Source organism: Haplochromis burtoni, unplaced genomic scaffold (genome assembly GCF_018398535.1).
Source record: "Haplochromis burtoni strain Fernald_Lab_line unplaced genomic scaffold, NCSU_Asbu1 Contig_108, whole genome shotgun sequence".
In the NCBI taxonomy this organism is placed as follows: domain Eukaryota; kingdom Metazoa; phylum Chordata; class Actinopteri; order Cichliformes; family Cichlidae; genus Haplochromis; species Haplochromis burtoni.
This window is the reverse complement of record NW_024582469.1, coordinates 1,287,671-1,315,211: the sequence shown is the minus strand read 5'-3', so window position 1 is coordinate 1,315,211 and position 27,541 is coordinate 1,287,671. Positions and strand designations below refer to the sequence as shown.

The 27,541-nt window shown below is 39.3% G+C and overlaps 1 protein-coding gene across 3 annotated transcripts in view; it reads left to right on the top strand.

Moving 5' to 3' along the window:
* LOC102303649 (protocadherin-15) overlaps nt 1–27,541 on the top strand; it is a 243,512-nt gene that overhangs the window by 178,996 nt on the left and 36,975 nt on the right. For all 3 annotated transcript variants that reach the window (XM_005928144.2, XM_005928143.2, XM_042223310.1), the window contains exons 27-35: nt 1,780–1,889; nt 2,105–2,245; nt 6,460–6,587; nt 9,544–9,774; nt 10,750–10,838; nt 15,972–16,148; nt 18,732–18,950; nt 21,689–21,697; nt 23,107–23,217. In XM_005928144.2, the coding sequence (XP_005928206.1) occupies nt 1,780–1,889; nt 2,105–2,245; nt 6,460–6,587; nt 9,544–9,774; nt 10,750–10,838; nt 15,972–16,148; nt 18,732–18,950; nt 21,689–21,697; nt 23,107–23,217 (1,215 nt within the window). The remainder of the gene's footprint in view (nt 1–1,779; nt 1,890–2,104; nt 2,246–6,459; nt 6,588–9,543; nt 9,775–10,749; nt 10,839–15,971; nt 16,149–18,731; nt 18,951–21,688; nt 21,698–23,106; nt 23,218–27,541) is intronic.

Genomic DNA, 27,541 nt, shown 5'->3' with positions numbered 1-27,541 from the left:
TTACGAGTTAATTGGTTAAACAGGAATTAAACCCTTTATTTAAATTCAGCAGAAGTTTAAAGATGATTAGCCAATGGGTCAATGAGCTTGTCCACAAATCATAAGAATCATCACTTCTCCTACAGCGTTTTTAGTAAATATTACACACAGTGATCAAGGTCAAGATCATATTAGTCGTTTTACGGCCAATAACCTGTGAACTGTGATAAATCAGATGAGCTGCTATGCCATTGATGCTCTGGGTTTTTTTCTGTCACATTTGGCTCTTTGACTGTATTTTTGGATCTGCCCACCTGTCCAACTGAATGTTAAGCCAATGAGAGAAGCAGCAACATCCCACATTAGAGAATGCACTGACAAAAACATGGCACTGATTAGATCAGACATGGCATGAAAAGGAGGCGAGGTGGGTTGCAAAGCAGCTTTGCATCTGCAAGGCTAAAGCGACTTACATGGAGCAGCCTGTTGATTTGCTATTAGGATTTATAAAAGGGTAACAGCTGATCCATCAGCTGTTCTGCTGGTTGCTGATTCAGCTGTATTTTGTAGGATGCCTGAACAAATGCCATTCAGTTAGTTTGCATATTTTATTATTTGTTCTCAGTTGAACATCGGACTTTACAAACAACACATAGATGCTTAAAGAACGTCCTTACTGACTTTATTCTTTGTGTGCAACTCATGTTATCAGTGAGAGCAGAGGCTGTTTTGACTGCTGTGTTTTGTCACACTGTCATTGGCATCCTATAACTGTTATGTGACGGCTGTGTGCAGGCAGGAAAAGGACCCAAAATGCAGACTCCGGAGACAAAACTTGAACTCAAAACAGCTTTAATGCTGAACTCAAAAAGGGTAACAAAACTGAGACTACAAAATAACCTTACACAGAACACACAGCAAGATAAGGGTAGATCGCAACAATGACAAACTGAAACACAGGGCTCAAATACATAGAGGGAGCAATCAGGGAATGGACAACAGGAGGGAAACACAGCTGGGCAAATCAGAACTGACGAGACAAGAAAGCGTAAACTGAACACACTGAGATAAGACAGAGACCTTCAAAGTAAAACAGGAAACACATAACACAGACTGAACAAAGACACAGACTCACATGCAGGCACTACAACAGAGGGAACAGAGACGTGGGACCAGGGCAGACACAGACACTGACTGGACACGGGGATATAGCGGACAGGGAAGACAGCAACTAAGGATTACACAGAGACAAACCATAACACATGACTCTAACAAAAACCCAAAGACTAGAAATTATAAATAATATAATAAACTCAAAAACCCTGGGTCAACGACCCAGGCATCCTAACAATAACTGACATATGGCTGGAGAACAGCAATGCACTGATCTATGGTGTCTGACATTACTGTACTGAGGAATATAAACAGGAGTGTTGTCAAAGATTAAGTGAATTTGTTTATTAAATGCATTTTTAAAAAAAGCTGTTGTTCAGCAGCCACGTCTTGCTTTATCTCTAAGTGCAGTTTCGAAGAGCAACTTCTTACGCATTTGTTATACAATCCAGTTTTTTAAAAATGTAAACACTACTTATAGACTTTGTCTCTGGGGTTTGAAGGATCATATAACTGTAAGCATGAAGGAAGGAAAAAAAGAATATCTTGGAAGTTTACAGATTCAACTCTCATGTCTACTGAACTTGCCAAAATGTGATTACCCTTTGAGAAAAGGTTGGCCCACAGTGTACACATACATATTTCATTTTCTCATCAGTTTGTATTGATTGACTGATCCATTGCCAGGTTTCTGCCAGTCAGCGAGGAGGCTGCTGTTGGAACCCCAGTGGGAGTCATCTTAGCATCTGCTGTCAATCAAACTATCGTGTACTCCATCATCGAAGGCAACGAGGGTGGTGAGTAAACTTAGAGCTGGTTATACAGAGTTTTCCTGTGTTCGGTTGTGGAGCTCAAAATCTATCACTGTATGCTCAGGAGACATTATATGACTTCCACTTCATCCTATAAAACGCTACTCACTAGCTGTCGGCATCCCACTCACTAACTGAACATTATGGAACTATATGCCACCCTTCTATCTTTCTTAATTGTTCTGTCTTGTTCTACCCAGGTGTGTTTGCTTTAAATGAAACAACAGGAGTCATTTACACTGCCAAGCCCCTGGACTATGAGACCAATGCCAGCTATGTTTTGAAGGTAGAGGCGGACTCCATGAGAGTGGTGTCTTCAAACCTGCGAGCTCCCTCAAAAAGTAAGTGCCTGATCACAGGACACCTCATGACCTTTTTTAATATACTGGTGCACTATATGGAAAAAAGCACCGGGCCACCTACATGAGCTGGTCGGCTATGAAATGCCATCCAATGAAGCTCCTGGTGCACAGTTTTCTGCTGATGTTAACGCTAGAGGAGTTTTGGACATCTGCTGGTTCACAGTGAGCAGAGCACTGGTAACTTCTGCACAGCTCAGCAAACGTCATGAATGAGTTGTTGTGGTTCCTAAATGCTTCCACCTTACAATAACATCACTCACAGATTACCGTGGAATGTTTAGGAGGGAAGATTTATTATTCTCAAACTGACATCTGACATCACACATACTTTGTCCTGAGCTCTGACAGGTTAAACATTATTTTCTGACCGGTTCAACATTTGCATTATCATATGCATCTTCATGAGGGAAATGTCACAACACGTTCAGAGCTGCAGTGCATGTGTTAAAACTTTCACCTTGCACACGCTCTACAAAGCTCTACTTTTTATTATACTCTACCTTGGCAGTTAGTGTTGCCTTTAAAGCAACTTTTTCTTCTTAGATTTCTATCAAAGCTGCAGGTTTTGCCAGTTTGTTGCCCTCACTGTTGATGTTGATTTTTTTTAAAAAGCTAGATGTGTGTCTCATTGCCTCTCACTCGAGGTCTCGGCACATGTGCAATTATATAACTGCCTAGAATTTATTTCTCAAATGTCAAAGAGTGTTTGCTATGATCAAAGTGGGAAAATAAGCTGGCAAGCGGGTTGGAAGATTGAAGATCATATCTGTAAAGCTGTAACTTTTTCCAGTCTGTCCCAAGCATTGGTACTCAGTGATCTGTGCAGGTCAGTTCAGTGGTAAACCAGCTGTAATCTAAGTTTTCAAGTCTTTCTTTTTACTTTTTTTGTTGCCAAAATTGCATGTGAGATCAAGTGTTGACTAAAACTGAAATTGTGGCTTTCCTTCCCCTCTTTAATTGTTTCTGCCTCTTGTTTCTGCAATTTCCATCTGCCTGCTGGTGTTTTTGCTTTGAAAACATATCTGCATTCTTCTTAATTGATGTTCAGCTACCAAGGTCTCTCTTCCTTAATTATAGTGTTTACCACATGCTGTTCTTGTTTCATTTAAACGATTTGAATTGAAGAATTCTGCTGGGATTAAAGCTACAAGTCATTGTAGTCATTAGCAGAACTCCTTCAGTTCTTCTTGGTGCGAATTTTAATCAGGAAACAAATCAATAGGAGATTTCAACAATATGTTAATCCTGCTTCTTAATTCAAGTGAAGATATGGCTTGAAACTATATGTTTTGCGCTTGTGTTTTAAGGATGCCTGTTAAAGATAAGCTGAATATTGTTTGCTTTATCCTGTCAGCAGTGCAAGTTTATTAAGGGAATTTTTTTGTCTTCTTTTGTCTGTATTGAAGTAAACAAAAGTTCACAATCCTGGGTTTGTGCTGTCTTTCTGACATGATTCACCTTTTAACCGTCGGGTTGATTTATTATGATACAGTTTTCCGTGGGTGTGATTCTGAATTTCTTGTTCATGGCCAGATAAAGACTGAATGTGAGTCATTCTGAGGTACAATTAACAAATAGAAAACACAGTAGCTTATACTGAATATTTAAAGGATATGTAAGACATTTAAAGCAGCTTTTTCTGTGTGTGTGTTTTCAGTACTAAAACATGAATTATTGATGCAAAAACTGGTTTGTAATCTTGGCAAAGACATTGCTTGTGAAGACAGTTGCCTTGGAAAGGCCAAGACGTCTCTGATGCTGTCAGTTATCATTAAGGGTTGAGATTTCTTGACACATGTCTCAAAAATCAGATCAGATCCTTCAGGTCAATGTTATTGCTCCATTACTTGCATACTCCACATTGAGAAGTGTCTTAAATATCTCACTACATACTTTCAGATGATGAACTTGAAGTCCTTTAGTCATTGTTCACTTAACTAACCCATGTTTTGAAATCCTTTGAATGCCCTGAAAATGCAGTTTGTTTTCCAGCTTCTCAATGCAATACATAGAACATTCATTGAACAGTCTCGGTACCACAGCACATACCACAGCACGCCAATGACTTTTTAGGGACATTTGAATCAAAATGGAAGCATAGATGTTTGGGATGGTTTGCAATACCAAAGTTTTTTAATGAAATCTGATGAGAGCCCACCATCAGAGTACTGATGAAAGAGATGAGGAGATTCTTTTAATCAGATTTTTCATTCGAAGCTTCTAATTGTAGCCGAATTAATCATAGCTGTTGATGAAGGGAAATGCTTGTGATTAGTTACTTTAACTCGGAGCTTTTCTTTTGTTTTTGGTGTTTTTTGGGGGGGTTGGTTGGTAGAGGTTTTTTTTCACCTTTGCTAATGGTGGCAATAAGTTGTAACTCTAGCTGTAAATTTTAAACTCTTATTCATTGTCAGACAAGTTTTGGATACACCAACTTGCCTATACTGTACATATGCACTTCCTAGGAGTGCGCAATGTGCTTTTAACATAAATCTAAATCAAGTGGCATTCTTTTAGAAGCTATGGCCAATGAGCGGATATGATAATATTGTGGTGGACCACTAGAGGGCTCCACTCACACCCAGTGTAGAGGAAGTGTGTTCCTGTGTTTTGTGGCGCGATATGCGCAGTTGATGTTGGAGACGAATAAAGAAGGAGTGAGAACTGAGAGCTGTGTCGTTGATGCTTACCTCCACATTGGTGACCCCGACGTTCCTTGACAAGTGGCGACTGGGTCGAACGTCTTCCGTGGGTTTTGCTGGGTTTGCGTAGCGCGGTTAAAGAAGACCTCGGGGTTTCCCCGGCTGAACTGGTCCTCGGCCAGCCTCTCCGGGTCCCCGGGGAATTCTTACCTGAGAGCCCTCCCCCATGTTTCGATACCTCTTTGTTGCCTTTTCGCCCCCCAAGAAACTCATTTCCTGTTCCTGGTCCTGTGCACCACTGCCTGCCTGACACCTTTGTTCCGAGTTCATTGGACTCTGCTCGTTTCGTTTTCGTCAGGCACGATGCCCATAGGACTCCGCTGCGTCCACCATATGACGGGCCATACAGGGTTCTTAAACCAGGCAACAAACATTTCCTTTTGGACTTTGGCGGTCGGCAGGAAGTTGTCTCTGTTGACAGACTTAAGCCTGCACATGTTATGCAAGAGGATCAGGTGGTCCCGGCCCAGGCCCCTCGCCGCGGCCGCCCACCTGCCACCGGGCTGATGGATTCTGTTTTTTCCCCCAGGAGCGACCCGAAATCCACGGAGTCCGAGTCGTCTTCAGCTTTTTCTGACCGCCAGTGCCAGCCTCGCTCCCGGGCTGGGTTGCCCTCTGTCAGTTCCCCACCCCCCCAGTTCAGTCGCTCCGGCCGTTTGCTTAAGCCCCGGGTCCTGGACTAGTTCTGCTGGGTGTTCGGGGGGGGGCATGTGTGGTGGACCACTAGAGGGCTCCACTCACACCCAGTGTATAGGAAGTGTGTTCCTGTGTTTTGTGGCGCGATATGCGCAGTTGATGTTGGAGACGAATAAAGAAGGAGTGAGAACTGAGAGCTGTGTCGTTGATGCTTACCTCCACAATATGAATGTAAACCACAAAAATCAAACTTTCAAATCAATTTGAAACACCTAATAACACTGAAACAATACATTTGTAAGCAATAAATTGGACAAAAAATGCCAAATGTAGCAAAAATGATACAAATTAAAACAGATATATGCAAATTGAAATAGTCTGAAGTTTCAATAAATACTTAAAAAATTACAATTTTCTGGCAGTTATTTTATGATTCAAGTTTTACAGGGCCAAAAAGAAAGTGATCAAATCTAAAAGGGATGTCTTGAACTCATAACATGGATCAGAGTAAATCTGATTAATGTTCCACAACCTGAAACACATCTGTTATGCGACACAGGCATAGACTCTATATAAAATATGATGTACTCACTGGGACGTCTCCTTTTGGTTTGTGAAGCTCCATTTTGAACCTTGACCATAGTATTTTAGGCCATTGCTATTATTTTAGCTATCGGCTAACTCTAGCTAGCTCGATTAACAATCTGCTGACGTGAACCTGAAGGATGAAATTACTGGTGCTACAGCACTGCAGCCAGTCAATGCTGCTTGTGCTTGTCCTTGTATGTGTTTCACAAAAGCACTCCTTTATGGAAAAGTGTATCACAATGTGTATTTTGTGTTTCTGTTTTCTAGCTAACACAGCTAAAGTGGTGATTGATGTCCAGGATGAAAATGACCATGCGCCAGAATTCACTAGACCTCTCTACATTGGAGGAGTTGCAGAAGACTCCAAAACCTTCACCTCAGTCTTGCAAGTACAGGTACAACTACACAAAGATATGCCTATTAACACAAATAGCATAAAACACACAGTTCAAATTGCTAATTACAGTAGAGGCTTAAAACAAGACCCTGATTTATGTACTTTGTAGGCTTGTAGTATGGATTTTACTATATTGTAAGGTACTGCTTACACAGTGCTTGTTTGGAAATAGATTTTTTTTCTTGTTTTAAAATTATTCAAGTATTACAAAAATCATGATTGATAGGTATGTTTTTTCTTTCTCTGTTGATTGAGAAATCTCTCTGTTTCCCTTTGGTATACCTGACTGCTACAAAGATTCATGTAACTGTAAACAACTTGAGCGTATTATTAAAATGCCTTTCAGGACCCTAAATGGGTCACGGAGCCTATCTCTTTCAGCCTCTATCTTAGAAATTGCAATATGTTTTAATGAGCCTGGATGCCACAAGAGACCCAGTCAGGGTCCCTGGCAGAAAAGTATGCGCTTTAATATTTCATTACTGTTTTTAAGATCATTCTTAGATATTCCTCCTTCATTAGATCATTCCAGCGAGAGTGACAGGAACGATGAGAGTATCAGGAGAGCATGTTTCACAAGTTCAGACGATGTGCTTTTCTCACTCATGAACCGAGTGTCTCAATTTGCTATTCCTCTGCTTCAAACACCTGAGGTTTGGGGCTTACATATGGGTTTTGTATGGGTTAGAACTATGTTTGGTTGAAGCTGGATTACAGGAACCAGCTTTTTAAACAATTTAAATAAACTGAGAGAGAAAAACTGGTTGCACGCTCAATTGCCACAGAGTGAGGCAATATATCTAAAGGTTAAAGGAGGAGAAAGGATTGATGGTTAGATAAGAAGAGCTGACACCCTGCTGAGAGACAAACTGACTGGACTGAAAAAAGCAGGGAAGACATACATGATCTATGATGGATGAATAGATAACAGCAGGGAGTGACTAGAAAGATGGACAGGGATGCTAGCTGTACACATGGTAGCATCAAAATGAAAAAGGGAGTGAGACAAAAGCTTCAGAGTAACTTTGAGAAATGTGCTTTTCCAATCTTAATTATGAATAATCCTATCTCATCTGTCTGAAGCATGCAAATCGTCTTCTTCAGACAAAATGGGGGTTTTTTGTCTGTGTGTTGCTACATGCAGGACGTTTCTGCCTTTAGGGTTTACAATTTGCACATGGAGGAGTTGATGTGTTATTTTGTCCCTCAGAGGATGCCATAATTCAAATATTGATTAGACTACATCAACAATCAAGCTCAGTCATCTCCATTATTTTTTTCTAAATTCATTAATTTCACTTTTTGCCCGTTAAAAATGTTTTTCCAGATGCACTTCTGCCTCCGTAGTGTGGTGGTTTACATATTTGCTTGGCAAAATAAAATCACTGGTTCACTTCCAGCTGGAGACATAAATCCCCTTTGGGGTTGTGTAAAACTGCTAAATCATACATGCAGAACTATGTGATGTCGTAAACCCAGCTGAATGTAGCTATTTCTACTTTTCCAGCTGTGTAAATCTTTGACATTTAAGCTTCTTTCTCTCTTTTAACTAGTGTGTTGACCAGAAATTGCCTTAAAGCAAAGCCCTGCTTGGTGAGGTTGTGTTGTTATGGGTACTGATAAAATGAAAATATACTAGACAGAAAGTCCAGCTTTAATAATCCATCAGAGTTTCCAGTGCTGGGACTTTTTTTTCCTCCATCAAGGCAATTACAAGGTAAACAGCAGAGCTACAATCCAATCTTTTTTTTTCTTTCTTTTTTTTTAATGGGAACAGCATCTGTTTGATCAGGATGCCTCGCTAGATGATGCAGCGTTGCTTCTGGTTTGAGTACTACCTTGCTCACCAAGTGCTGGCGTCATCTGTGCAAAATGCTTCTGAATAATTCTTAGGTGTGCAGGGCATGAGTATATTAAAATGTTTGCAGCTATTGCTCAATTATTCATTTGTGCCCACATATTTCATATATTTCATGTTTACAGGAAGTTGGGTAAGTGTACAGGTGCAAAGGCAAATAAACTGCGACTTTAGAACGACACAGGCCTGCTTGGATTTGGACATATCTCTTCATAGGTGCAGCAGAGAGACCTGCACCCTGTACAGTTTAAAGCAGCTCTTATCACTAGTGCACATTTTAATGTATTGCTGAAAAGTTACCCTCATCTCTGCAAGGAAGAACCCAGAAAATGAAAAAGATGTATACATTTGTTCTTCCTTCAGTACGCCCCCCTTCCTGATCTCATCTTTCTCCTTATTACCTTTGTTTCTTTTTTGTTGCTTCTTTATTCCCTAGCTATGAAAAAAAACATTTTGCTTTGTTTTTATCTACCATATCTTACCTTTGATGTGACGGGTGTCTATATCTACATTTCTAGCCCTTCTTATAATAACCCTGCATAAAATCAATGTCTGTCTGAGAGTGTGTCTGGATTTTAATGTGAGATTTGCATGTATATTGAACAAGGGAGAGACATGATAGTTAGCCAGAATCATAGATTAAATGATCTGCTCAGATTTCAAAGGATTCTTTTTACCCTTCCTCTGATTCAGAATTATATCACATTAAAAAAATGAAAGAACTGAAAGCCTTTGAACAGGTTTTAAAATCCAGAAAAGCAAAAATAATATGTGACCTCATGATGAGTAAAAGCTGAGACACACTATCAGTCCTGCGCTACTCAGTGTACATGACAGTGTCTTGTATAGTGTCAAACTCCTGGACTGAAAGGATGATGGTAAGGAGGCAAAGAGCAGACCAACAGCATTATAATAATTACAGCGTATGGAATTTGTTTTACAAAAAACCCCAAAAAGACAACAGTGGCTTGATCATAGTGTTTGTGTGCATGATGATGATGACATTTCATAATGACAGTGATTATGGTAATGCTTGGCGGTGTAATTATGATCACAGTAATACCATCTAATGGTCCTTATTTTTCTTATTTTCCAGGCCCTGGACAAAGACACTGGTAACTACAGTTCTATAATATACCGTCTGATCGCCCCCCCTCCAGCTAGTAAAGACACTAAAGACACCAAAGATGGCTTTATCATTGAACCGTACAGCGGCGTTGTGAAGACTGCTATCATGTACCGCAATATGAGGAGGTCGTATTTTAAGTTTGAGGTGGTTGCTACAGACAACTATGGTCAAGGACACAGCAGCAAAGCAGACATAGTGGTATGTATAATTTGTGTTTTTTTCACAATGATTACATTTTAATGGCAGGTTTACGATTACTTTTTTTTAAGGCGTCCAACCTAAAATGAACTGGGTGACATGATTAGTGCAATGAGATTTTTATTGCTCTTAGGATAGTGTGAAGGAAGCTGCACTGAAAGGATAGTTTTGCAAGCTGCTAATGACTTCTTACTGGAACAAGTAAACACAGCAAAACGATGCCTGCAGGGAGAAATCGTCTTTGGTTAACTAAAGCTAATGAGAGAGAGTAGTTTGAACTCATTTTCTAAAAAATATGACAAGAGTGAGAGTGCCCATTTCATAAGAAACCCTTATGAAATGTAGTACAAAAACATCACATATTAGTAAAAAATGTTGCTCATCTGAGTTCCTACTTGTTCGCACAAAGGTCCCACATAAGGCAAAAAAATAACACATTCCACTTTAATCTCTGCATCTTGTGTCTACTAGTCTGACACCTGCCTTTAACCTAAAAAATTATAGTCTAAGATGCTCAGTTAACCACGTCACTCTAAAGAAGGCTTGATTTGTGAATAATTAATACATGTGACTAATTTACTTCCAATATAGTCAAGTTAATTGCTTGCAGGTTCTGTAGTACCGTAGACAAAATAATGGCAAAGTACACTATTCAAATATGAACGTAGTCCAACCACCAACAAGCTATAAAAAAATATGTAATCAAACTGCTAAATTACATGTGTTCCACTGCTCCCTTACACTGCCACATACATCCTTTAGCAGGTAAGTGTAAAAACAAATTCAATTTGTGGCAAACCTGAAGCACATTTTGTGTGCTGTAGAAGGGAAATGTTATTCATTTGACTGCATTTACAAACATGTGGAAGTTCTGTCTGTTAAGATGCACCGAAATCAGAGCACAGGATGTTATTTTTGGTTTATTTTAAGTGCTTCAGCAGGTTTTTATCTCAGTTTTCCTCTCCTGTTGTGTAGGTGTCAGTCGTGAACCAGCTGGACATGCAGGTCGTTGTATCAAATGTCCCTCCTACGTACGTGGAGAAAAACAAAGAGAAGCTTCTGAGGTAACGTTTGATGCTTTTGACAATAGAGCAAAAAGCTTGGGTTTAACCATTTGTACATCCAACTTGATGAATGTAGTTTATCTAAGAAAGAAAAAAATCTGTAGGAAGAGTTTTGGTGTTTGCAGAGGCAAACTTCTAATCCTCTCTGAAGCAGTGGATTTTAATAAACGGTCCTGCACTTAAATATATGAAGGTCAGGTGTTTTCTTTCCTGCTGAAATGTGTGGCATCAACACGCCAAGATTGAAAGAGCTCTATTTGAAATAAATAATTTCACTCTAAGAGAAATCATCCCTTATTTTAACAGACTGCCAGCAGGAGCCTCCTGGTAACTATTCCAGCTGTCAAAGGGCATGGCTGCACACCAGAAAGAGATCAATTTGACCTGTGTGTCAGGTGTGCCAGAAAAAGTCTTTGCTGTCCAAAAACCTTATTAAAGCAAAAGTACAGTTTTGCAAAGAACTTTTAGTCCTTTGGAAGAATCTTCTCTGGACGAAAAAAACATTAAACATAGCAGTGTTTGGCCAAAGAAGCAGTAAATTGTTCTAGTACATACCAAAGAAAGCTTTTTACAAAAAGAACTTCATATGTAAAGTATACAGAGAGTGCAGAATTATTGGGCAAATGAGTATTTTGTCCACATCATCCTCTTCATGCATGTTGTCTTACTCCAAGCTGTATAGGCTCGAAAGCCTACTACCAATTAAGCATATTAGGTGATGTGCATCTCTGTAATGAGAAGGGGTGTGGTCTAATGACATCAACACCCTATATCAGGTGTGCATAATTATTAGGCAACGTCCTTTCCTTTGGCAAAATGGGTCAAAAGAAGGACTTGACAGGCTCAGAAAAGTCAAAAATAGTGAGATATCTTGCAGAGGGATGCAGCAGTCTCAAAATTGCAAAGCTTCTGAAGCGTGATCATCGAACAATCAAGCGTTTCATTCAAAATAGTCAACAGGGTCGCAAGAAGCGTGTGGAAAAACCAAGGCGCAAAATAACTGCCCATGAACTGAGAAAAGTCAAGCGTGCAGCTGCCAAGATGCCACTTGCCACCAGTTTGGCCATATTTCAGAGCTGCAACATCACTGGAGTGCCCAAAAGCACAAGGTGTGCAATACTCAGAGACATGGCCAAGGTAAGAAAGGCTGAAAGACGACCACCACTGAACAAGACACACAAGCTGAAACGTCAAGACTGGGCCAAGAAATATCTCAAGACTGGTTTTTCTAAGGTTTTATGGACTGATGAAATGAGAGTGAGTCTTGATGGGCCAGATGGATGGGCCCGTGGCTGGATTGGTAAAGGGCAGAGAGCTCCAGTCCGACTCAGACGCCAGCAAGGTGGAGGTGGAGTACTGGTTTGGGCTGGTATCATCAAAGATGAGCTTGTGGGGCCTTTTCGGGTTGAGGATGGAGTCAAGCTCAACTCCCAGTCCTACTGCCAGTTTCTGGAAGACACCTTCTTCAAGCAGTGGTACAGGAAGAAGTCTGCATCCTTCAAGAAAAACATGATTTTCATGCAGGACAATGCTCCATCACACGCGTCCAAGTACTCCACAGCGTGGCTGGCAAGAAAGGGTATAAAAGAAGAAAAACTAATGACATGGCCTCCTTGTTCACCTGATCTGAACCCCATTGAGAACCTGTGGTCCATCATCAAATGTGAGATTTACAAGGAGGGAAAACAGTACACCTCTCTGAACAGTGTCTGGGAGGCTGTGGTTGCTGCTGCACGCAATGTTGATGGTGAACAGATCAAAACACTGACAGAATCCATGGATGGCAGGCTTTTGAGTGTCCTTGCAAAGAAAGGTGGCTATATTGGTCGCTGATTTGTTTTTGTTTTGTTTTTGAATGTCAGAAATGTATATTTGTGAATGTGGAGATGTTATATTGGTTTCACTGGTAAAAATAAATAATTGAAATGGGTATATATTTGTTTTTTGTTAAGTTGCCTAATAATTATGCACAGTAATAGTCACCTGCACACACAGATATCCCCCTAAAATAGCTAAAACTAAAAACAAACTAAAAACTACTTCCAAAAACATTCAGCTTTGATATTAATGAGTTTTTTGGGTTCATTGAGAACATGGTTGTTGTTCAATAATAAAATTATTCCTCAAAAATACAACTTGCCTAATAATTCTGCACTCCCTGTAGTAGTGGTGGAAGCCTTATAGCTTGTGTCCAAGTATAATAATAGGATGGCTTCATCAAAGTCTACGTATGAATCCCAGAGGGATTGAGAGGGATGGGAATGGACTTCAGACAGGCAGTATATACAGGAAAATCAAGTGTGCAAAAGGTTGTTTTTTATTTGCTAAAGAGAGAAATACTAGCTTGGTATGTTAACATACCTTTAGCCCTTTAGCAATATAGCTTGGTAATGGTATCTTGAGCGTCAAAACAGTAAGGGCTAATAGTTCTCTGAAGGTTCTCGGTCATCCAGGTCATCGTAGTCTAAGGACCTGGGAAAGAAAAGCATCTGGACTTTCCTTGAAGACGCTTCACCTCTCATCGAGAAGCTTCTTCAGTTCTAAGAGAAAGCATCTGGGCTCGTGCAATTAGGTAGAGGATCAATAGGGGTTCCATGTCTCTCTTGGGGACACTCCCAAAGGGCTTAAAACCTGGGACTCTCCACCAGTTGCTCGTAGAACTGAAGAAGCTTCTCGGATGAGAGGTGAAGCGTCTTCAAGGAAACTGAAGTCCAGATGCTTTTCTTTCCAAGCTCCTTAGACAATAAAGGAGCTTGGAAAGAAAAGGGATATACTTTTTGACACCTTTTTCACTTGGTGCTTGGATAATGTGTTTTACTAGACTTGATAAGACAGATCAAAACTAGACTGCTGGTTACCTTAAAATAATTACCTGCAGTGTCATCAAGTAGCAAGGTAACAAAAGTGAAAGGCAAACCAAGCTCTGTGCAAGCAACAAGAAGAGAACTCTTGTAAAAGTTTTCAGACTAAGTGTACTTTTCAGCATTGAAATTAAGTTTTAGTCACAAATTGATTTATTTCGAGTTTGCACAGTTTGAAGTCCTTGTATTGATTTAGCGATGGTGTCTCCCCACAGGAGGGACTTAAACTCTAATTGTCGCATGGGGTTTTCAACAACAGTAGTTAAAGAGCAAAAACACTCTTGTCTTTAAAATTTAGCCGTGCTCTTATAATGATTTCCGAAAATGTCCTTGTAAGAATAAGATCTCAAGTGTTTCATTAAACTAACACAATCTCTATAACAGGCACATGCAAACCACCACAGTTACAGAGTGCACAATGGCAATTGTTCGTTTTTAATTGACGTTAAGAGCTACTAGTTTTAATACAGTGCTGTGCAAAAGTCTTGAGCTCCCTTTCATTTCTTTGCAATACTAACAAGCTCGAAAGTGAATATTACCACTTTTATTCTTCAAAACAGCCTCAACTCTCCCTGAATTTTTTTCTAGTTTTTGTAAAATCTTTGCATAGTCTTCAGGAATAGTTCTCCAGGCTTCTTGAACAACATTCAGAGCTCTTCTTTGGATGTTGGCTGGTTTTTGTTGTGTTCTCTGCCAAGATGATCCTACACTGCATGAGGTTCAGGCTCCGGGGAGGCCGATCCATGACTGATAATGTTCCACTGTGTGTTTTTCTATCCAGGTATGCTTTTGCTACACCGGCAGTCTGCTTGGCATCAGTGGCATACTGAAAAACAAAACCAATCCCACTCAGATACTTTTCAGCACTGCATGGTGGATCATAATCCCCAGTACATTTCTACATTCATAATCTCATCAGTTCTACCGCGTTTTACAAACTGTAGACAAATTGAGACACTCACCTCTCCCCTGACCTCCATAAATACTGATTGCAATTTCAGTTAAAAGTTCATCAGACCTGTTTCCACTGCTTTTCACTCCACTTCTTTTGTAATTTGTGTAATTTCTCCACTGAAACCATTTCTGATGAGGCTGACACAGGACAGCACACCTGTCCTGTGTCATGTTTGCTGAGTCTTTCCTGTTTTATTGACTGCCACATACAGTTCACCTGCTGTAGATAATTTTTTAGGCATGCCAGTTTTTCTTTTGTCATCCACTTGTCCAGGTTTCTTTCCTTTTTTTCTGTCCTTGAATGATTCATAGGTCAGTTATTGCCTAACAAACAAACAAACGTAAAAGAACAATTTCTCTGAAAGTGGTCAGCCAGAAGAAGTGGGATGAAAACAACAGCCAGTATCCAAAGAAAAACTCTGAAAGCCTGGAGAACTATTGCTCAAGACCATTTTAAAATTTGAAAGAAAATCTGGTTACTTGGAAGCAAAATAGAAAGAAATGAGCGGTAACTAAAAACTTTTTCACAGTACTGAACAGCTTTTGTATTGTTTTCTCTTTTGTTGAGAGCAATTTTAAAGGGTATTTGAAAGCCTCTAACAGCAAACATTAGCTAACATTAGCTATTTTGTTACCTATGCTATCAGTCATCCCCTTTTTCTGCCTCCTACTCTCTCTACATTCTGTAAAATATCACTTGCTATATTCAAAGTACCTGACCTTATCCCCACATCAGTGGCAGCTGGAAAGTAAAACACTAAATGCATTTTCTTTTGTGTGACGACAGTCAAGCAAAACACAAAATGCGTAAATCACTGCATGATATGATATTTTATATACACAGTCAACAGTGGGCCTTTCTGTGACACGTAGCAAATACTCTGCACAGCTGGTGCTGGACTGATGCTTTGTTTTGCCTCGCAAATACAGTATAATTTGTTAATGATGTTTTAAAGCACTTGTCATCTTTTCTGTCTGATTCACATGCACATGCACATGCAGACACACATGAGTTAGAGTTCCTGCTGTGAGCAGGTGTTTCTGGGGGGACAGAAATCAATACTGCTCAGCAGGAGTCTGCCTGGCTGACAGGATTTTTTAAAAATGTGCATGTGGTGGTGTGTGTGTATGTATGTGTGATGTGGTGTGTTTGGAGTCTGACGGCTTTGTCTGTCCATATATATGAGAACTTGTTTGGATCTAAGAAACAGTATTTTTCTCTACATTAATGTGTGTATGTGGATGTCATGCTGGGAATACTGAAGGGGTTATAATGCTTTGATGCTGTATATCAAAATCCAATCTTTTCAATCCTCAGCATTTTGGAACGCTATGTCCAGGAACAGATACCAGGAGCAAAGGTTGTCGTGGAAACCATCGGGCCTCACCGTCATGGGGATGGGATGGAGCAGGAAGACTACACCAAGTCAGACCTTATGATTTATGCCATCGACCCACTGACGAATAGAGCTGTATCAAGGCAGGAGCTCTACAAGTAAGAACTTTACCAACAAGCTAGCTTTATATGTAGAAAAGAACAGAAACTAATCTACGTGGCTTTGCAATTAAAACTGGGTTAGGCTACATCCTATAGTTGTGTTGTACATGTACAATAACAATAAAGGGCTATTCTATGCAGTCATGGTAAAAAGTAAGTTTTTACATATCATGACATAATAATTTATTTTCTTGTCCTTAGCAGCTCTTAAAATTCACAGGTGAACCACAACACATGACATATTACACCATGCTATCATTTATTGAACAAAAACTGAGCCAACATCCAGAGACAGTGTGTGAAAAACTAAGAACAACCCAATGGTTGAGTAGCTAGAACCATCTTTAACAGCAATAACTTGAAGTAATTGTTTTCTGTGTGATTTTTCTCAGTCTCTCACATTGTTGCAGGGGTTTTTCTTTATAGAAATGCTTCAGTTCATTGAGATTTTGCAGGCATTGGTCTGCTTTACCCACTTTAGCTGTCAGTTTTGATGCATGCTCAATCATCCAGGTAATTAAACCCCAAAAAGTTGATTCTGTTCATCTGGACTTAGCATTTTCAGTGGGAGAAATGTTTCAGCACTCATCCAAGTGACTTCTTCAGTCACAGCTGACTGCAGGTTTCCCAACCTTATAAGCAGTACATTTGCACAATGACTGAACCTAACACAACTGATGAACAATGTGCTGTGAGGTCAGTTCCTTGATATGCAAATTGTCATGACCATTGATCAGCAACCACTGGTCAAAGACCATCAATCAATGGCCATGAGTACCATTCACAGAGAGCTGGGGAATGGCTGCAATCACAGCATTGTAAGATGGTGACAGATGTACCCTTAGGCGCTAAAACCCCTAATTTGGGGTTTGAAAGCCACAGAGACGCAGTGTTGAGAGAAAAAGCATCTAAATGGTTCTGATACTCCTGACACATTTGGGACCACTAAGGGTTTTTTCTTAGGCAGCAGTTGTCACTTGGATGAATGATGAAACATTTCTCCCACTGAAAATGCTACATCCAGATGAACAGAATCAGCTTTTTGGGATTCAACTGTCAGAGTGATGGCCTCACTTTTGACTGTACAATACTTATAAAAGCATGTACAGTATACAGAGCAGTTCATGGTCGACTCAGTGACTACAAGAGGCCCAAATCCTGTGGCTGAAAAAGAAGCCCACATCATCATACCTGCATCACTGTGCTTGACAGTCAGCATGTGCTTCAGTTTCTACCCAATATGACGCTCTGCATTTTGACCAGATATCTGCACTATGATCTTGTTTGTCCAAAAGCCATTCCTCCAGTTGTCTTGTGGTTTCCTCAGATTCAACCTAAACTGTTCGACTATATCCCGTTTTAGAGAGAAGATGCTTTCTTTGACAATCCTTACAAACAGGCCATATCCCTTTAGTCTTTTTCTAATTGCACTGTCTTGTATTTTAACATTTAACTTGCTAACTGAGGCTTGTAAAGTCTGAGATGTAGCTCTTGGGTTTTTCAAAATTTCTGACCTTGGGTTGAATTTGCAGGTAAGATTGGCAACTGCCTTGAATGTTTTTCACTTATAAATAACATTTCTTACTGTAGAATGATGGACAATTTGATGGGCATTCAAATTGTTTGGAAATCACTTTATAACCCTTTTTCAGATTGATGGGCAACAACAATTGCTTTTTTGATGTCAATAACACTCAGCTGAATGCTTCAGAGCAGCAAACTGCCAAAACCTCTCCTTTTATAGAGGTGCTCACACTGGCTGATGATCTGTTAATCAAGTTGCATTTTATTAACACCAGCTGGCTGCTGCCCTTTAATTCCTGTGGAAGCAGTAAGGGTGTGTTTTGGCCTAGTATTTGTTAAATAATTAATGAATTTGTGTAATATTTCATGTGTTGTTGTTCTCCTGGGTTTTTATTTACCAGATTTTAAGACCTGTTAAGGACCCAAACATTTCTATTATATTCTAATTCATAAAATATTTGAGTTTTAAAGGGTATTGTTTCCTTTTATGTGACTGTATGTTTAAAGAATATAGACTGATCATTTAGTTGATGGTAATTCAAGTCTGAGGGGGAACTCAGGTCTGTCACCTTTTCTTGGCTCTATTTTAGGCTTCAGATAAGCTAGCCCATGACATGGGTCTTAAGCCTTTTTAGACAGGATCAGGTGACTAGCTTAAAGGGCAAGTAAGAGTGGTCTCAGTGGCCTGTTGGGTTGAGAAGAGGGCCTTTTACCCAGGAGTGCCAGGTCTGAATCTGTAGACTGCATCAAAAAGATGATGTGTAGTTTCAAATAACTGGGAAGGCCAAATTGCTCAGCTAGAGGTTTCACAAACCAGTGGATGATGTCCCATTGGCTACAACTGTCTTTTATATAAAGGTGTGGAAGGGTTTTGCTTCCGGTTATATGTGTGTGTGATGGGAGTTGCAGAGAACAGAGAAGTGAAAACAAGAGAAAGACTGTTAACTTTGAATTTCTTGTTTTTATGCTATTTCTGTTTTGCGTACTTTGAGCCTTTACATGAGATATGCAAAAGATATGCGTATTCTCAGTTACACTGTGTGTCTTTTATTCAAGGTTTCTTGATGGTAAACTTTTGGACATCAATAAAGAGTTTCAGCCCTTTCTCCCTCCTGGTGGCCGGATTTTGGAAATCCGAACTCCTGAAGTGGTTACCAGTGTAAAGAAAGCTGTGCAGACTGTAGGCTACACAGAGGGGGCGCTGTTGGCTCTGGCTGTCATTATCATTATCTGTTGTGTACCCGCCATACTGATTGTCATATTCACCTACAAACAGTAAGTACGATTTATATATTCTACAGATGCTTTATGTGATGAGATTGTGTTTAAAGAATAAGGCTGATAATACTCTGCATATTTCCTATTGTCAACAAATGAATGACAGACCAAAATTTACCAAAAGCAAACTAGTCCCGCAAATAGTTAAATAAGTAGCCAAAGCTATTAAAATAGAGCTCATTACTTCCCTTTGTGGCTCAAAAAACATTGAAAATCTGTAATATGGGCATGCTGCACTAAGTGACCGTGTTCCTTCATTATAATCAACCTGAGCACTGTTGTTCATTTTGAGTCAATGTGCCCCTGGCATATTGAGCCACAGCTAAAAGTGCTCCAAACCAGATGCATCATTAATGTAATGCTTGAATAACATTTGATATAAACAAAAACATCCGTCCACTTTAGAAAATAACTGAGTGGTTTTTTTTAAATACATTCAGAGTATTTTTTTTATTTATTAGGAACAAACTGTTTTACAGCTAAAAAAGCTGTTTGGGCAGGAAGGTCGTATGAAGAACCACCTTATCCATGTTTTTATTGTTAGTTTTGGGGGTTTTTTTGGGGGGGGGTTCACTTGATTGGGATTCAGTTTTAGTTCCTTGGTGAAAATGTGTATTAGTCAAGTATGAATCATTTGATTAAAATGTTTACACAATAGGAATCTGTTAAGTCAGCTGTAGAGTGTTGTGCAACAGTCTTGAACCACCCCTCATTTCTTTACTTTTTGCTTCCAAGCAGCCAGACTTTCTAGTTATTGTTAAAGTGGTCTTGGGAAATAGTTCTCTTGGCTTTCTGAAGTTTTTCCTTGGCTTTTTAACTCATTTGCAGTTCAGTTTCTGTACATTTTTAGAAAATTAATTATAGAACAAAGAAGACCTAAAGAAGATTAACAATATCTAAAAAGCCAAGTCTTTGTAAAATATAAAAATCCCCAAAAGTCCAGACACAGGACCTGATCGATCAGTTGGTCCATCATCACCCGAAATCCATCAGAAATTATCTCAAGGAAGGGAAACAGTGAGAAAAAATCCATAAGATCTGGACTGAAACTCAATAATAACAGGTCTTATAGAGTGATAAATCCAAATTTGAAGTATTTCTTTTGTTACCAGTGTCTACAGTCTAAAGAGGGACTGTAAAACACAGCTGAGGCTCTATCATGGTCTGTATTTCAGTAAGTGGTTGTGACGTTGGACCCGTTACACATGTACAGAACACGGACGTGATGACAGCACTTCTTTATTTACTCGTTTGGTTTTGCTGTGATTTTGTTTACTGGGACACAGACACTCCCGCTCCGCTGTCACGTCCGCTCTCCTCTCTCTCCAACTGTCACTGTGAACATATAAAGAGTCACAATCACGTTCACATCCCAGCACACCTGTTCACCCCGCCCCTGCGCCGCCCCGGGAGCTCACTGCGTCACCCCTCTGCTGCAGCCGGCCAGAAACCACACCCACGCCACAGTGGTATTGAAGAGCTTGTCAAAACTGATTGGCATGAGCTGTATTTTGGATGACCATGATCTCAAAACCACTATTAGTGCAGTAAAAGCATACAAGATACCATACCAGAGCCCAGATCTCAACATTACTGAAGCAGTGTGGGGTCATCTTGACAGAACAGCTTCAAGAAGCCTGGAGAAATATTCCTGAAGACTACTTAAAGAAATGACAAGAAAGCTGGATGAGAGAGTTCAGACTGTGCTGAAGAATAAAAGTGGTCTTATCCAATAGTCACTAACAAGCTTATTAGAATTGTAAAGAAATGAGAGGTAACTCTATTTAAACTAATGGCTCAATTAAAAACACTTAAGAGAATTCAAGCTGCGTTGAAGAATACCAGATATTGATTTTTAAGCTTGTTAGAGTTGTACAAACCCTGCCTTTGTCTTATATACTGTATATATAGATATTCATATATAGGCACATGTTAAAATACATAAATTACTGCATCGATTTCCCTTTTTTTTTTTTAGCAAAATATCAACAAATGAGGAGTGGTTCAAAGTCTTTTGAAGCTCTTTGTAATGCATGTCTGATGCTGACATTTTCACTTCAAGCACAATTATGTCAGTGGCTGGAAAACGTGTGCATGAAGTTAAATCATCAGCATAAATTTGGCTCAACAGATTTATAATGCATGCATTTAGGTGCTCAAAACTAATCAGTATGAACGGAGGATTTGACTTCTAGTGTAGCAAAGATAACAAGCCATATAGAAGACTTATCAATTTCTTTCAAGAGCATGTAGGCAGTCAAGCAGAACTGACAGTCGCTCTTTTTCCACTGTTTATCATCACCTGGGCCAGTCAGTTCCCCAGACTATTCAGCATGGCAGACTGCCCCCAGAGTGCCAATTCTAATAGTTTGTTTAGCTAACCACAGTGAAAGGCTATTAATTTTATCCATCTCCCAAACACGCGTGAACCATTTCACACATACACACACATCTGAATTAAATCAGTGCATTTTGGAAAGAGCCTTTTATCCTGCTGAGAAACAGAGACAAATAACAGACAACAAGAGGGAATATGAAGACAGAAAAAACATAAAAGCAATCATCAGCATGATAATCACTAGTATCTTTTGCTAAATTACTTTAATGAAGACCAATTGTCCAACTTTGCTTGTAAATTGCAGTAAGTAAACTTGGCTAACAAGAAGAACTGTGATTAATGGCTCAAATAATAACTAATCTTTCTCTCTCTCATCTGCCGCATCTGTCGCCACCAGATTCAAAGAGTGAGTACCGCTTTTATTTTCCCAAGATAAAATATTAATGTCATGGCTGTCTTAAACACCTTTCACTTTGATTAATCTGTTGACTTTCATTGTACAATAAGATGGATGAGATCAGAAAGAGCTATGAAACGGAGAGGACAGCAGACTATCAAACAAATGAATCCTGAAGAACATGGAGCATAAATGTCCAGAGCAGATGCTTTTATTAGAGTGTGTGTGTTTTCATTTGTGCGTCAAGTAGTAGTGCATATCAGGATTATGTAGAGTGGATAACAGTAGCACTCCTACGTTTTTATTTGAAGTGATGATATAAAACTTTAAGCAGTCATTTCAGCATATTGTTGCAGCGTCTGATGTTAGCAAACATTTACTGCATTATGCTGTGTGATTCGTATTACTCAGTCAGTGTACTTACTTTGAGTTCTCACTACTCGCGTCTGCATTCCCCCGTGTTTTATGATGCCATGCATTAAAACTTGAGTAGTTTGGGACTTTAACATGCTGCACCTCAACAAGAAATAGAGGTTTGTTGTTACTGGGTGGAGAAACTAAACTACCCTGCCACAAAAAGCACTTGCAGACTCCTATTTCTTTGGACATTTTCACTGTGGCATTGTTGCAGTAACCTTATTTCCATCCAGAGTTTGCAATAAGAAGCTATTTACTGCATTAATTAGGATTAAATATTATATTGCAAGCCAACACTTATTAATCACTGTGGTAATTATCCAACAGAAGGCTCTTACCTATTTGCTTATTTATCCAGGTGGTGATTTTTTATTGTTTTTTAGCCTGGCAGTGCATTATAAGAGTGCTACAGTATCTGCAAGACTGAATCTGAAAATACTACAATAGCAGTATGCTCCGATACAGTGTTACACAACTGTCTTTTGCATTTGTGGGGGTTTTTTTTTAGCATTTTGTTATGCTGATATTTCCTAATTGCAGCCAAGGCTTATATATTCTTAGACAGATCACTGCAGGGAAATCTTAAGGGATCACCAGTGTCATGACAGTGCATCCTCATGGAAAATGTAAATACGAGGCCAGAAATGTCAGTCTCACTGTGGTAGTAATGAAAAGGTCAGAGGTTACCACATTCAGACATCTTAATCCCCATGGACTAATGAATCTCTGTGGAAAATGTGACAGAAATCATTTCCTCAGTTGGGATTGTTTAGTCAGAACTAAAGTGCAGAACAGACTCTACAGCGGACACTGGATAGTGAAATTAATTTTTTGTTAATAACAAGGTGTTGATAGAACACAGAGGAGACATTTTAGAGAAAGTAGAAAGTTAGAGCCTTCGTGCTTGATTATGCCTACATCACTGTTTTCAAAGGTTGGTTCAAATGGCTTTGCTCTGACTTTAGATAACTAACTCTGCATTTCCTCTCTGCTCTGTCCAGGCGTCAAGCAGAGTGTGCCAAAACAGCCCGCATCCAGATGGCACTGCCAACAGGCAAACCTGGGGGAGGCACTGCCAACAACCTGTATGAAGAGCTGGGTGACAACGCCATGTAAGTGATGTGTGAAAGTGGCATTTAAACCGATGAGCCAAAGCACAGTCGTTAGCTCACATTTTGACGGCTGTTAAACTTCAGACTTTGGCAGTGTGGGCGCTTTGGGAGCTTTGTGGTGCAGTCAGACCATTTTAACACATTTTCAATATTGCTGTGAACCATGCTCCTGCAGTTCAACATGCACTCTTGATTCCCAACAGAATAAAAGTTGCAATTTAAATATTATCCCAGTTTGGTTCTGTTAAACTACTAAGGCTTCATGGTGGGAGAGTATACACAAAACCTTGCACATTCTATATAAATATACCACATATCAAACAGTGTTGACAGGAAAGCGATCGCCACCTGGACATGCTTGTATAACAAATCAAAATGCAGAACTCGGAGCGTGGTTACACAAACTATAACATCACTATATTTTATTACTGAGTGCTTCTTATAAGTGAACCTTGCACCCATTATTGGGAAAGTTGACTGTGTTGGTTCTTGATCCTTAATCAGCACATATCATCATGACTGACAGACTTGTTGAACAACCATATTTAAAAACTTGGCAGCAAAGATTTGCAATCAGACTAATTGGAGAAAGCCTTGAGCCAGTCTTATGTCCAGCTAATAAATGCTAAGAAGGCTGTGCTGACACAAAAAGCAGTCTGCATCAGATTGTTGGGAAGCTTGCTGCTCTAACTACAAGTCTGGTTACTGGGTGTTTTTTAGTACTAAGCAAAACATACAAAAATGTAGTAAATGTTGTAGTTTGAATAAAGCATGGTGAGATTTCTTTTAGCATTTTCACTGGAATAAAACTCACTGATTTATCATCACACTTGAGTTGCTTTGTTGAACTTTCCCAAATCACTCCTAAGCCGAGAGACTTTTCAAGGATTTATATGCCGAGTTAAAATATCTTTGGGCTTTTGTGAAAGTAGTCTTTTTTTTAATCGGCGGGGAGGCAGGGGACATGGCCTTTGCTTTATTTCTCATTTTCCACTGGCCAGAGAAACTGACCCAAGCAGATGACACAGTCTTAGATTAATCAAGCAGACCTTGCAACCCCGCATCAAACTAACACCAAACAAAGGTCTGAGTTTTGAATGTGTTAACAGTCAGAGATAAACTCTGAAAATCACTCTCTGCTCTTTCTTACATATTGTAATGCATACTAATGTCCTCTCTTTAAAAAAAACTGAATGTCAGCCAATCTGGCCTTACAGCAGCAGTCACTTCAGGGGCAACTGATTCTATTCACATGAAAAACTATACAAACCTAAAACTTCAAATTCGGTTTAGTAACAACTGCAAAACATTAAGGTCAACGTAAAAAATGTTAAAGAAATAAGCTGAGGTGTCCTTGTGCTTCCATCAGATGTTGACAACTTTACTTTCACATAACACAAAATTATCAGCATTAAAAAAAACCTATAAGATAATGAGTCAGTGACACTGAACCTGTTCTAAAATCTAATGCAACACAAATAACGCCCAACAGATCCCGCATCTGTTTTAGTCATGATGGTCGTAGGCGGCCTTCTCACTGAATGTCCCATGATGGGTAACCTTTGAAAAATGGCACCACTCCGGACCCAGAACAGGAGGGAAGCGGTTAATGACACATTTTTAGAAATGTCAAACCACACTTTTTGGATGGTCCATTTGGTAACACCGTCACCTCACAGCAAGAATTTTGCTGGTTGAAACTCCATCTGGGGCTTTGTGTTTGGAGTTTGGATGGTCCCCGTGCCTGCGTGGGCTTCCTCTGGGTGCTCTTTTCCACCCACAGTCCAAAGACATGCATTTTTAGGTTAATTGGTGCAGCAAAATGGCTAATGAATGCGAAGTTGATTTTTTTTTTTTAATATATGGGATAAAGCACCTTGTGAATGTTTGATTAAAAATGTGTCTTGCGGTCTAAAGTGCTTTGAGTGCTAAATGCAAGTAGTGTATATTAGGTCAGTCAAATTTAAAAACAATCTTTTTCCTCACTCGCCTTCATGCCGGATTGTTTTTGATTGCATTTGCTTTGCAACCAATTTATTTGTTTAATCATGTGGTCATGGACCGTTGACAGTAAACTGAAGCAATACAAATAGGCTTTTAGGTAATTATTGTGAAATTACTTTAACTTTTTATTAATTTTGTCCTCTATCTCGACTCACTAGATGGGCAATAAAACTAAAAGGTTTTATTGCTCATTTACTCCGTGTGGCCTTAAAAGGTCCTTTGTTTCTGTCGGTTTTATACCAAACTGTGCTTAATTTATTCCCAGTTGTTACTAGTTTGATACATTTGACTTGGTTAAACAAGTTTCTAATAAGAGCTGTACGTACAGACACCATATTAACTTTTATCTAAAAGTTTTCTGACTTGCTCATGCACACATACACTGAAGGCACACAGATAGTTCATTTACAATTCCTTACTGGAGCGTTAAGGAGAAGTTGAGAGGAATTCTTATCAGCATTACATGCATCACTGGTTTCCTGCCTGTCCTTGATATGCCTCCCCACTCCCATTAACATGAGAGCAATTCATATGCAAGATAGCAGAAACTATCTGCTAATGACAACAAGGGATTTCCAACTGTATGTGTGTTTGTCATTGTGTGCATGTGTGTGTGTGTGGATGTGAGATGATTAAAGCCCAAGCGATTCCCTGAAAAACGTGTGCTGAAATGAACTTGGATATGAGATAATTGAAATAAATGCGTCCCTTAATTTATAAAGACTGCCCCGGGCGATAATTATTTCTATTGATAAACTGCAGCTCGTGTTTAACTCAAGTGGTATCTTCCTGTATTTGTGCGTGTATGTGTGTTTACTAGGATTTCTTCTCTAATACTTCCACATCTATACTACTGTATCTGCATCTCTGCCTTCTTGCAGGCACTGAATCTCTAAAAACCATAAAACCCGGCAAAGTGCAAAAGTTTGCACATTTATAATTAAAGCCCATTATCAAACTGCTCAGTAGACTGATTTTCAAGGCTTTTTTAAATGTAATTATCTTTGGCTGTTCTCTTGACAGACTTAGTTTTTAATGTCTGTTTTCAATTACCTGTGAAAAATGAGGTGTTCTTAACTTATTATTAGCAGCACATTAAATGAAGCATGTTTTTTAAATGTTAAATTAATAGTCACATTATTAAGTGATACAGCATATTTCATCTCTTGGGCTGGCTACATAACCAGATCTGTAGAATAAGTCCAGATTTGTTCAAATATGTATATTTGCATAATGTCCGCTTGTATTCATGGCGATACAGGACTTTTTTTTCTCTTTTCTTTAATGGTGCTTGGCCATTAGGTAGCAGAGAAGAGCTTAATTTCAGCCAAGAAATTAAATTACAGAATAATACCCTATGATTTTATGTACATAGCAATAACTAAAGAAATTAGCAGTAAATTATTTACATTTTTTTAATCAAAACATCAAAATAAAAGTTTTAAATGAAATGCTTCAGTACATCTTAGACGAGCACTAAAATGTGTTTAAGGTGTTTTTTTGCAGCCCCCATTCCTGAAGCAGCTGTCAAATCTTAGTATATAGTAAATACCTTAATGTATAATAGTAATGTATTTATTAAAGGTAAATGAATGCCATAAAAACAAGGAAGACTGCATTAACACTCAACAGCAGCACAACCAGGGCAGAAAAGTTATATAATAAATGGATATATTAAAAAAACAAAAAGAAAAAACAGCATCCCAGTGTTCCCCTACTTGTCTCTGATCTGCTACCATGTTTTATAGACACTGACCAAATTATTCCTTCATAAAGCCTCTGTCACACAGGCCTATAAACCAGTGACCACCTGGAAACCTCGAGGCACCGGGGGAAAAAGTGTATTCCCTGTCCAGTAGCTGAGTGGTTGCACGCCACGCTGTTTGCTGAAACTAACAAGCCTTCCAAGAAAATGTTCCGCCTTTTAAAGCGTGCTGGTTCCAGCCATAGGAAGTATAGAAGATAGACTACGCTACAATGACATCACTCATTGGTTTCTGAAGGCCAGCTGTAAAGCTTCGAGATCAGCAAATTGTCTGTCACAATCTGAAATTGGATATGATGATGTTGGTGATAATGAGAGGACTGTTAACTGCATGATCATTGGCTGCTGCCTTGTCAATCTCAAGTCAGTAGCCAGTGAGCATTAGATAGATTGGATGGTTAGGCTTTCTTTTTTGCACTTAGAATGGTATTAATTAGGCAAAGATTGATTAACAATGATGTATTAAGTTCTGAAGATCTCTTATCTTGATCTTGGTCTCATTTATTTAAAAAAAGGTGGGTGTGTGTGTGTGTGTGTGTGTTGCCCGGTTTTCTT